The 12,386-nt window shown below is 42.0% G+C and overlaps 1 protein-coding gene across 9 annotated transcripts in view; it reads right to left on the bottom strand.

Annotated features, from left to right (window-relative positions):
- The window catches only part of ST3GAL3 (ST3 beta-galactoside alpha-2,3-sialyltransferase 3), a 283,098-nt gene that overhangs the window by 185,806 nt on the left and 84,906 nt on the right, over window positions 1-12,386 (bottom strand). For 4 of the 9 annotated variants that reach the window (XM_049879046.1, XM_049879048.1, XM_049879042.1 and 1 more), the window contains one exon: window positions 4,546-4,593. The exons of 3 other annotated variants lie outside the window; for them this stretch is intronic. In XM_049879046.1, the coding sequence (XP_049735003.1) occupies window positions 4,546-4,593 (48 nt within the window). Of the gene's footprint in view, window positions 1-123; window positions 174-4,545; window positions 4,594-12,386 lie in introns of all 9 variants that reach the window. 2 more of the 9 variants (XM_049879047.1, XM_049879044.1) reach the window with 1 other exon arrangement.

Raw genomic sequence — 12,386 nt, 5'->3', positions numbered from 1 at the left:
GGAAGTTGAGTCAATAACAAATCAGTTGGGGCAGCCGAATAGCCTAGTAAAAATACACTTAAAGCAAGACTTCCCAGGAAATGGTGGATAACAATCACCTGCCTGGAGAATCATAAAACATACCTGTATAAATGAGGAACCAGAGTTTCCAAGCTCTGTCTTCCAGGACAAAACTGTCAAGTGGAAGGTACCAGGTGGTTAAATGTAAACAAATGGATACCTGTCATGTTCTCAAGCTCTAAAGTACTTTAAGAAAGCAATAAATTTTTGAGAATGGGATCTTCATCACTGTCAGAGCAAGAATAGAATTCAGTTCAATCCAAAAATATTTAGTGGTCACTGTTTCTGCTGCAGACGGACTGACTGATGTTCTAAAACCAACTGGACCACCAGTGCTATTGCTATACAGAATTTAATAACCCCACTAGGCTCCCCCTCATGTTCATTAAAAAAAGAGTTAGTGCCTGGACACATCTGCTGTCCTGGTTCTTTATACGTGATGATTAATTTTGAATTGTATACTGGACATTTTGAATATTACACTATGAGACTACAGATCTTGTTTAAATCCTATGCAGACTGCTAATATTTTTGTTTTAGCAGGCAATCAACCAGGTTTGGTTCAGGCAGCAAGTTCTGACCAGCCTTCTACAGATTGTTTTCAATGTCAATTCCATTTTCAAAGGCTTTGCAGAGCCATCCCGATATGTCCTGTGTGTGCGCCACCCAGTGACCAATCTGGGACCTGGGTGGTGGTCTACCCCTTAGTTCAGTTCTCAAAATCTTTAGCATGTCATTTAGAATCAGATATAAACATGCACAGCTTAAGGGTTAGCTCAGAAGTTCATGAACAACTTTATGGGGTCACTTTTCCTAAGCAACCCTCTCTCTCGGTTTTCTCTCCTGTACTTTCTGTCACCTTGGGCCTTCCCTTCTTGATCCTCTGGTCAAAAAGTTAGGGATTTAGTTAGCACATTCTGCCAGGATTTCACAGACTCTGCCCACATCTTGTGCCAAGCAGTGCAAAGGCAGAGAGGAAAACAGGCAACTAGATTTCACCCTATCCTGTTGGGACTACACGTTCTCCAACCAGAGAGGAAGGTTTCCCTACCTCAGAGTGTTAGGTGCCTGCAAGTCTCACTGCTGCCACTGTCACTACTACTACCAGAAGCCCCCACTTGCTCATTTCAGTCATACCCCTTCCTCATGCTCATTGAACTTAACCATTCTATCATGGAATTCACTTCCTTGCTTTTCTTTATAATTTCAATGCCTAATTAAGCATCTAAACAAATACAATTTAATTTCCCTTGTTTTTGAACTTTAATTGAATGGAATACACAGTATATATTGTTTCATCTGACTTTTTTCACTCAACAATATGTCTTTAAGATTCACCTATATTGTCGTATCAACTTGTAGTTTGCTCAATTTTACTGATGTTTCAAATTAATTATTTAACACAGTTTGCATATCCATTATACTGTTGTTAGGTATTCGGATTATTTTTGGATTATGAACGATGCTTTTATGAACATTCTTATACATGTATCTTATACATATAAACCCCAAAACCAAACCCACTGCCATCGAGTCGATTCCGACTCCTAGCAACCCAGCAGGACAGAGCAGAACTGCCCCAACAGGGTTTCCAAGGCTGTAAATCTTTACAAAAGCAGACTGTCATATCTTTCTCCAAGGAGTGGCTTTTAGGTTTGAACTGCTGACGTTTTGGTTAGCAGCCAAGCACCATAATCACTGCGCCACCAGGGATCCTTTCTTATACATATAGCCTAGTATATGTATAAGCATCTATTTCTGTAGGATATACTCCTAGAATAGGAAGCACTGGGTCATGGGATATGTGTATATTTGAATTTAGCTAGAAACTTCCATGGAATTGTCAAGCATTTAAAGTTTTGCTCTTCTGGTAGATAAATATTAGTATCCCATTATAATTCTAATTTGCACTTCCCTAGGTACTAATGCAATCAAACATTTTTTTTTTTTTTACAGGTTTCCTGGCCATTTAGATTTCCTCTTTGGTGCCTGTGCAGGTCTTTTGTTCATTTCTGTACCAAATTGTTTCTTTTATTCTTATTGATTTTTGTGATTCTGTATATATTCTGGAAACAAGTTCTTTGTTGACTATGTGTGTCATAAATATCTCTTCTCATTCTGGATTGCCTTTTCACTCTCTTAATGGTATCTTTTGATTAATAGAAATTCTTAACTCTAAGATATTAAAATGGACCAGTCTTTTCCTTTATGAACAGACACAATCTTCGTGTCTATTTAAGACCTCTTTCTATCTGTCCACTCTATGTTAAGGCGAATTCTCCTGCCTCAGCATGTCAGCAGGGGATGCCTCAAGGACACAAGGTATGAAACAGAAAGATGGCAATGGAGAACGTATAGGATCTAGAATCAGAGATGAGTGACCCTGGACAAGTTACTTCCTCTTTGAGCATTAGTTTCGCATGTATAATTAAAAATATACTATCTACCTTGCAAAGCTATTTGAAGGAATAACCAAGATATGTGTAAAGCACTAGCATAGTGTTGGCACACATTATTAGGCAAGCAGTACAAAGTGGTAGCTGTGTGCAATGTGATGGATTGCTTTTATATGCCCTTTCTTGCCATGGTCTTGTAACTCCCACCAAATGATTGGGTGAGACTATGCAAATGAGGTGCTTGTGGCCCACCAAGGGGATTGGATAGCTTGCTAATAATGCAAACAAGATGCATTGCAGACAAGATGTATAGAGCCCTAACGAGGGGATTGGTCGGTTTTGCCATCCTGCCAGGCTTAAAATGAGCATCCCAGAGGCAGACATCCTCACTACCACCAACAAGAAGAGATGGGAACAAGCACACTAAGAACCTCCTAGACCCAGGAGACAAGACACAAAGCTGTACTAGAGATGGTGCAAGATGGCAAGAAGCAGTGGCAGAGAAGCGACAGCAGCAGAAAGAGGAGGCTTATGCAAGATGGTGCAGTGGGCTTTCCAACCCACAAAGCAAGGCAGTTACAGTGGGTATGGCAACTCGCGGAGCAAGAGAGCTGAGTGCCTTCAGGCAGGAGGCTTGTTGGTGGAGTGGGGTGCCTCTAGGCACGTATTGGCAGAGCTGAAGAGCTTTACAACACTTGCCCAAACAGGGTAAAGGCCAGGCTGATGGGCCAAGAGCCAGAGAGAGGCCTATCTGCAGGCACTGACGAAAAGGGGCTGTCCTGATTGAAAAACTATATCCTGAATTGTAACCTCTTACTTCCCTAATAAACCCCATAACTAAGTATGGTTTGTGGTGTGTTGCCATTGCAACGAAATATCAAACCTAGCAGAGAAGTAGACAGTGCTGTGGGAGGAACGGCTGGTGTCAGCACTGGTTAAACGTTTGGAGGCTGAAGGTATGTCTGACCTCCACCTCACAGCCATCAGCCGTGGGCTGTTAATACTGATAATGATTCCCTTACCCTTGGGAAGTTAGACAAGGAGGTAAGATGGCGCCACCGCCATGCCATTTTTACACTGTGATTATATTCTCTGAGCATCTTTCCCCTTATCCACACTGCCACAACTGCCTCAGCCTCATAGCTACTTTGTGAAATACCAATCTTTTGCTTTTAAGGACAGCAAAATGGATTAACTGCCCTCAACAGGCCTGCAGACTTTCCCTGGTATTCATAGGCCACATCCACAGTACAAGCCCCATCATCTTCGTCTAAAATCATAGGTTTGATGCACAGAGATGCTCTTCTCACAAAGTCAAGTCATTCTGGGGCTCCCACAGGGACCCAATGGCAGCAAATAGAAGAATCAAAGCAAGCACTCTTCCTGCTCAACGCCAATAAGCACACTGGTGTGCAGCAGGTAGACTGCCTCAGACCTGGGAAAGTCAAGCTCCTTTGGGTGCAGACACCCAAAAAAAGACACAGGGAATAGCATACATGGGTTTGATTGCATGAATTTCGGCATGTATGTAAAGTGTGCTACTTCTCACCTGGAGGAAGTGTGTATCCCCCACCTCCAGGTGAGAAGTATGTGGGATATACATGCAGATGTGGGTTGTACATGCATCCCATGGTATGTGGGATGTACAACAGACGTGTAATGTTGAGTGTACGTCCTCAGGGAACTGTGATGCTCTCACCAGCCTGGTATTCTGCTGGAAAGTCCTGATGGTTATCTACTCCAGCATAACCAGAGTATGGGGTCTCTCAGTGGCCTATACCTCACTCTCTGAGACAGGTATATGCAAAGAAAACAAATATCCTTTCATATGAGCCTGGGCCACTCTGAATGAGGTGCATCTATTGCAAACTCTTCAGCCTACTTTTAAAACAACCTCAAAAGTCTTCAGGATGTTGTATCCCACTGCTGCTGCCTAGACCATGAGTCACTGGAAAGGCTTCTTGAGACTTCTCCCACAATTCTGAAATATTCCATTGCCTTCCCCAGACACCCCCCACACCATCAGGTTCCACTTCAAAATGACCCGCGTTGAGAGCTGAAACGACGATAGAAGTGGAAGGATTGGTACCTGAGCCTAGTGTTTGTCCAGCGGAGTCAAAGGAAAGAGCCACTGAATCTGCAACACAAGAGGACAAGTTCATTTCTTTCTCCTTCTTACAGTTAAAAAAAAAAAAAAAATACCCACTATCTCTGCCCAATCCCAGAACAGAACTCAGCTGCACCAACAGCCTTCACAGGTCTTCACGCACCCATCCACTGTGCCAGGAGGCCCTGCTGAACCCAGAAACCCTTGCCTCCTGACATTGGAAGGAACGTTTCAGGCAGGGACAGGCCCCACATTCTCCAGAGGCATTTCCTGCCAAATTAGGGTACAAATTTTTTTTCCCCCTTTTCGTAGTAAAAATAAAACTAAAACAAAGTAAAAGAAAACTTTCCCTCCTGTATCTGATTAAAAGCAATAACATTTCCCCTTTGGCCTTTTCCTTTCTTCTCCTACCCACATATCCAATTGTTTATTATTTCTTCCAAAACAGACCTAAAGTGGCCTATGAGAATTTACAGTATACAGTGGAATAAAAATAAACAAAGAAGTCAGAGGAAGGGAAAATTTTACATAGTCAGGGGAATGTTAGTGCACAAAATACATGCCATGAGGAGCTATACAGATGATATAGGTAGAAGGTAAGGAGGGCCTACGCTTCCAGACAGCGGGGGAAAAAAAAGGAGAAAGCGGATAGTTGTAACATTCAGTGTCCAAAATTCATTCACTCTTTCAAGCACTCAGTAAATATTTATTGGGCATCTATGATGTGGAAGATACTGTACTATGGCTTTGAGATACAGTAGCAAACAAGTAAAGCATGGCCCCTACCCATATGAATCTCCCTGTCATCAGTCTAGGAGGAAAAAAGTTATCAATTAATTACTGAACTAAACACTGATTACACACAAAAGAAAGGAAGATAGTGCTATGCAAGTCTATATGAGGAATTAGACCTAGTTTGGAAGGGGAACCAACCTACTAGGTGTTGGCTAGGGAAGGGTTCCCTGAAGAAGTGACACTTGAACTAATAGTGAAAGGGGAAGTAAGGGTTAAACCTGACATGAATGGAATGGGGTATTCCAGGCTAAGGGAATACCTTGTGTGGAGGCTCTGAAGCAAGATGGAGCAGGGTGCTTCAAGGCAAAGGAAAGACGGAAACATCAAAGCAAACCTTGAGTCATCAGGCAGAAATTTCTCTTGTGGATCTTAACTAAAGCAGATGCTGTACAATGTTGTAGACCGTATCTTCCACAACATTTCTGTAATAATTAGTGTGAATCTTAAATAGCCGCTTCTTACAACATGTGCCAATGCAAAATAATGGCATAAAGCCAATGTACACAAGAGTTATCAAAAATGCTAGTAACATCTGTCTCCACTGCTAGGCTATGAGCTCCACAAAGGCAGACACTATATCTGCTTTAATCACTGCTGCGTTACCAACACAGCACCTGACACTCAATAACTGTGTTTACAGAAATGAATGGGTGGCCTGCTCTTCAGGCAATCCTTCATAAATATCTTTTCCCCCAACCAAGCATTTACTAAGGGCTGGGTGGCAGAGAGCTGGAGAATAAAAGATGTGGTTTCTGGTAAAGACCCAGAGGGCAAACATTCTGTAATGCCAGTTTAGTGCAGATCCATATACTTTGCAATCTACCGAGTAAAAGGTAGGGTTGCCATCTTTCTACAAAATGTGGATGCAGAACTTGGATTCTCAGCTGAACAGACTGGTGACCATCCTAGCTTTAATCATTTGGCTAAAACTCCTTATCAATTTTACCTCTTTAGCAACATTTCTCGTATCTATGTCTTCCCAATGCCACTGTCCCTTCAGAAGAGAAGTCTCTATTCTCATCCAAAAAAAAAAAAAAAAAAAGCTGCTTTACTGAGGTATAATCTACATACCATAAAACTTACTGATTTTAAGCGTACAATTCAATAATTTTTAGAAAATTTCAAGAGTTGCACAATCATCACCACAATGCAATTTTAGAGCATTTCATCACCCCAAAGAGATCCACTGTCCCCACCCCCTGTCCCCACCTCCAACCCAGGCAACCACTAATTCACTTCTGTCACTATAGACTTGCCTTTTCTGGACATTTCTCTATCCTCTTTTGTTGGGATTGTTTTGACAGTCTCCCAACCACACCCCTGCTTCCAACTTATTCACTTCTATCCATCCTTTACAGTGCTATACGCTTTTTCTCAAAGTACACCCAACTGAATCTCCGCTCTTGATTAAAACTTATCAGTGGCTCCCCGTGTGGCCTAGAAGATAAAAGTCCAAGCTCTGACATTCAAGGTCTTCATCATTTTATCTCATTTGCCACTTCAAATATACTTCCTGTTCCAGATATGCCAAACTACTTACATTTCCTCAAAGATGCTGGACACGCTGTTCCTCCTACCTGTTTGCCTAACGAACTCCTAGTTTTCCGTTAAGACCCAACTCAATCACCCCCTCTCCATGAAACCTTCTCGGCTCAGCTCTGCTTGCTCTCTTCCGTAGGCCATCACTGTACTTCTATTATGGCCGTTAACATACTGCATTACAATCCTTGCTCGCTTCTCTTTTTCTCTCACAACCTCCAAGCTCCCTGAGGACAAGGATTGTCTTATTTACCTTTCAGTCTGCCTGATACACTGAAAGTAGTCAATATGTTTATTAAACAAAGCGATAAACTAGTAAATATCCTTCCTTTCATTCAAAGGTGAACTCATCTGACTTAAAATTCATAAGCTGGGGTGTGGGGGTGTGGATCTGTTCTGTGTGTAGATTCTTATTCAGTTCAAGTCAACCTTGACCTGTCCTTGTACTGTGAAGCTTCAGGGGTACAAGCCTGGTCTCACCCTAGGAAGATAAAAGCACTCACACAGAGCCTTCCTGCACGGGGAGGGGGTGGGGGGTGGGGGGTGGGAAGTAAGTGTCCTGTGAGCTTTTTAGGTGAGAGATCACATTCACCTGGAGAAGATCAGGAATGGCCCTCTGAGGAGGTGACTGTCTCACTTACAACAGCATCTCGCATTTTTATTGCAGTTGCTAAGAGTTTTTATAACTGTAATTATTCCTCTTTGTATTCAGATAGTCCTTGAATAATCTCTTTTAAACTTTACAATCTAAATGCAAGAATAAGACTAAAAGGCTACATTCTAAATGTTACCGGTGGTTGTCTCTGGGTGGTAAGATTACAGGTGATGTTTATTCTCTGTATTTTTGCAAACTTTCTACAGTGAACATTTATTACTCATATGATCAGGGGAAAAAATGTTAAAAAAAAGAACTTCTAATTCAGTTCTACGATTTAAGCTCTAAATCACTGGTACCAGGGCAGAAGGACACAAGGTTTTGGTTGCCTATTTCATTCGCTGTATACGTGGACACACTCTTCAGGTTTTCCCTTAGCTACTGAGGTCATCCTCATACCTCATGTCACTCAAATATACCCCGGCCACACTGGACTTTTTATTTTTTTTCTTTTCTTCTTCCCTCCCTCCCACAAATACTATCAAGTGCCTATTACACACCAGGCTCTGTGCCAGATATCAGAGACATGGAGGCAAATAAGACATCGTCTTTGCCTTGCTGCCAAGGAAGACAGACAAGTTACTAGGCATTTAAGATAAAGTGTGGTAAGAGCAGGCAGGGGGCAAGCACCAAACAGGACTCACTGGAAAGAAAAAGTCAAAGTCTTTGCAAATATTATTTCCAGTGTTAACAGAATGCTCCTAAGAGCATGGGTCTTTAAAAACTGCAAAAGATGCAAGTAGAGAGGGTAGAAATTTCAGGAGGAAGTTAGTGACATATTCATGTTTTGTGTAAGTTTTGATGAATTTTGCTTTGAGTATTCAAGGCACAGGCTTGAAGATCGCTGTGGCCCTTCATTATTTGTGTTTATTCTACAGGGTGTAAGATTGTCTTAGTTATAAACCACTTTGACAGCTAAAGGGAAAATTCAGTATTCAATACATTGAGAAGTTTGTTTTGCAAGATACAGAGCAAGGATGTTAGACTTCTCCCTCTCAGGCTAACAAATACGTCATTTTTATTTCAAGCAGCCCAGGCTCCAGTTTTTCCAGGCTTTCAGGCCAGAGGCAGCCATGTGGTGCGCTATATAAGTGAAAAGAATTCAAGACCCAAATACAACAGAGCCTTGCTGCACGTGACTTTGTTCAATGAGGAAACCTAGAATTTACTGGAAAACTTTTATTATGGTCAGATGTTTCCTGTGTCTGGTTTCTGAACTGGAATAAAAGAAACACAAAGAGAGTATGAGAAGAATGAGGCCCAGTCTTTCCAGCTATCGGGGAAGCTTCCAGAGCTCAAATTATGCAGTGAAGGAGCTACATTTTGGGGTACTGCTTGTCATGATACTTACTCATCTTCTTCTTACGTATCTTCTGCTATCGGCCATGTGTAAGTCTTAGATACAGAATGAATTTAAAAAAAAAATAAAATTGTTTCCTCAAGTAGCTTGCAACCTAACAGGTAAAATAAAAACACATATAAAGCTAAGCAAAATACGCAGGAATGGAAATAGGAGTAACGAGGGAGATTCCACTGTTCATTCATTTAACAGGTATTTACTCGAGCAACTACTCTTCACCAGGCTAAGGGATGCAACAGTGAGCAAGAACAATGTTTCTATCCTCAAGGAATTTATACTTTAGTCAAGGAGATAAAAAACAAGTAAACAAATAAATGAACAAAATTATTTCTGACAGTGATGACGTGGTATGAAGAGTATTTGACCGTGTAATAGTGACCAAGGTTACAGGTAGCAGACAATATTAGATAGCGTGGTTGGGGAGGGCTTCTTGGAGAAGGTGACAGATGGGCTGAGACCTGAAAACAAAAGCCAGCTAGGGAAAGCCTGGGGTAAGAGAGTTCAAGGCAGGAGGAAAAGAAGTGCAGCAACCTTGGTACATTTAAGGAGCAAAGAGAAGTCCAGTGTTTCTGGGTACGGAACATAGAAAGCACAAGAAGTTGGGAAAATGAGGTCAGAGAGGAATATAAGAGCCAGATCTGTAGGGGGCCTTATAGGCCATAGTAAAATGTCTGGATTTCCCTGCTTAACCCCAGGGAAATAACATGATCTGATTTACGTTTTTAAATACAGACTTTTTCTGCTATATGGCAACTGAATTGACTATTTTGGCAACAGAATAAAAAAAGCAGATTAGGGGAGAGAGACTGAAAGCAGGGAGATCAATAAGGCAGAGAGCTCAACATTCCAGATGACAGGTGAGAGTGGCCTGAAAGGCAGAGGCAACAGGAATGGAGAAAAAAGGACGGGAAACAAAAAAATGTTTTAGAAGTAAAACTTCCAGGACTTAGCGACTGACTGGACATAAGTGAGAGACAAGAAAGGAGGAAGATTATATCCAAATTTTGGGCTTGGACAAATAGGTGTTATGGATTGAATTATGTCCCCCCAAAATATGTGTTGTAAATCCTAACCTCTATGCCTAATTCCATTTGGGAATGGGTTGCCTCTGTTATGTTAATAAGGCAGAACTAGTGTAGGGTATATCTTGAGTCAATCTCTTTTGAGATAGAAAAAGATTAAATGCAAGATAGCAAGCAGAGATGGGATAAGACAGATGCTGAGACATAAAGAGATCTCCAAAGAACCAGGAAGCAGAAGCTGAAGAGACAAGGACCTTCCTCTAGAGCTGACAGTGAAAGAAGGCCTTCCCTTAGAGCCGGCACCCTGAATTCAGACTTCTAGCCTCCTAAACTGTGAGAAAATAGCCATCTACTTGTGGTGTTTCTGTTACAGCAGCACGAGATAACTAAGACAGATGTGGACTCTTGCTTGATCTGAATTGGTCTTGATCTAAGCCACATGTCCCTGCCCCTCCTCTGGTCACTGAAGACTGAACCATGGGTGGGTGCCTGACCCAAAGGAAGACAATTCACAGACTAATCATCCATCTAGGAGATTTGAACTGGGAAATACAGAGATGTGGGGGCAGCTGCTAGGGGACACAAGCAGACAAAAAAGAGCAACGACTGCTGGGCTCTAAGCCGAGCTCAATACTAAGCCCTGAGGTCCACATTAATGGTAGAACATTAGAGTGAAAAATCACAACTCTGCTATTGAGGGCAGCAAGACACCTTAGAGAGCTGCCTTAGATCCAGAATGTTCTCCCAGTTCTAGTCTCTGTGGCAGCCAGCTACACCATGAATCCTCTTTTTCTCACAAGGCCTTGGTGTTTGGCTTTTTCTGAGCTCCCATAAGCCTGGGCAAATAGTCAAGATTCTTCTTTGAATGTCTCTTACTTACTACCTCGAAACTGTTTTCATGCTTTAATACCATGGAATATGTCTGCTAATAATGGGGTATAAGAGGTGGACCTGACACCAAGCTAGGTCTGGTCTGGAAGCACAACTTGCCCTACAGGGTCTGACACTCAGAAGCAGAAGGCCCCAGTTGGACCTTGGGTCAAAGCGGTGCTCTCCAATCCAGCTTTATGGAAGAGCCCTGACTTTGGGGGATGCTGGCCCGTGAACGGAACAGATCCTTTAATGGCCACGTGGCTACCTGTTTCTTGTTCTAATTTTTCCATTGTTTACATCCTGTAACGATCTAATTCTTAGTCCCTCAATTTTGTCCCCACCAACACAAAACCAGAGTAGATGAAATTCCTAAAAATACACTGAGGGGGAAAAAAAAAGTCTGAGGACAGAAAATAAAATACAACTGTTAATTTATGGGGGTGTAGAAACAGGGAAGAGAAATCAGGAAAATAATCAGTTAAATACGAGTAGCAGGACAGAGGAAGTCAGAGGAGGTGGAAATTGATTACAAGGAGTATTAAAATGTGGTAAAAAGGTGAAAAAAGCTGGTGGCTGAAAAGACACCACAGGATTATTCATTGGGAGGGGATCTGGGAGGTCAATGGAAACAATTTCTGTACGATGATCAGACTGCAAGGGCTGTTGATACAGAAGACTTATTTCAAGGAGTTTTTCCTCAGATTTATACCATTAATTAATTTACCAAATATATACAGGGTTCTTACCAAGCTCAAGAGAACGGTACAAAAGATCAGACATGGTCTCTGACATCAAACAGTTTATGACTGATCAGGAGATAATACAGAGATACAAGTAACTAACCATATTACAAGCCTCTAGAGAAGTTGCTATAGGAGTTCAGACGCAAGAGAGAATTTTTTTTTTTTTTTTTGCTGGGAGACCCTGGAAGACACTGTGAAGCTAGTATTTGAGCTGCTATGAGATGACCTTAGAGGAGAGGCAGTGCTTACAGGGTGGGAACAGCTAAGGACAGGCCCTCAAGCATCGAACGTGGGGAGTACGTGGTTTCAGGAAGGTAAAATCATACCTAATTAGTATATCAGGGCTTCTTCTTTCAGAAGGTAAAAATGCATGTGACTAAAATGGAACCAGTCAATACAACCTGTTTAAACTTTCAAAAAGGCTTTCACACATCAAAGACTATTTTTAAAAAGTGAGTCACCTTGAAATAGAGGAAGAAACTGCTATGTCATGCCAGGAGACAAAAGGTACTTGGCTAAGGATCAGGGGCAGGACACTCCCTGGGGAATCAGCACCCACAGGAAGACAAGGAAGTCTGGGAGTAGCTGGAATTCTACTAGGTTTACTGCCCTCTAAGAAGGTGGGGGAGGGGAGGAAGGGTGGCACTGCTTACAAACACCTGTGTGTACAATGGAAGCAGCTGCAAAAAAAATGGAACTAGGCATGTGCTGAATCAGAGTGAGATGGAACTCAGGAGCATGGGAAAGTTATAGCACCGGTGCCCTAGAAACAGGAGAGGATGTGGATGAATGTTAAGTAAAAAGCAGTATCGCCAAACACCAATTAGGGTTCTCTG

The sequence above is a fragment of the Elephas maximus genome, chromosome 3 (genome assembly GCF_024166365.1).
Source record: "Elephas maximus indicus isolate mEleMax1 chromosome 3, mEleMax1 primary haplotype, whole genome shotgun sequence".
NCBI lineage: Eukaryota > Metazoa > Chordata > Mammalia > Proboscidea > Elephantidae > Elephas > Elephas maximus.
Note: the sequence above shows the minus strand (reverse complement) of the source record. Positions and strands in the feature narration are given on the sequence as shown.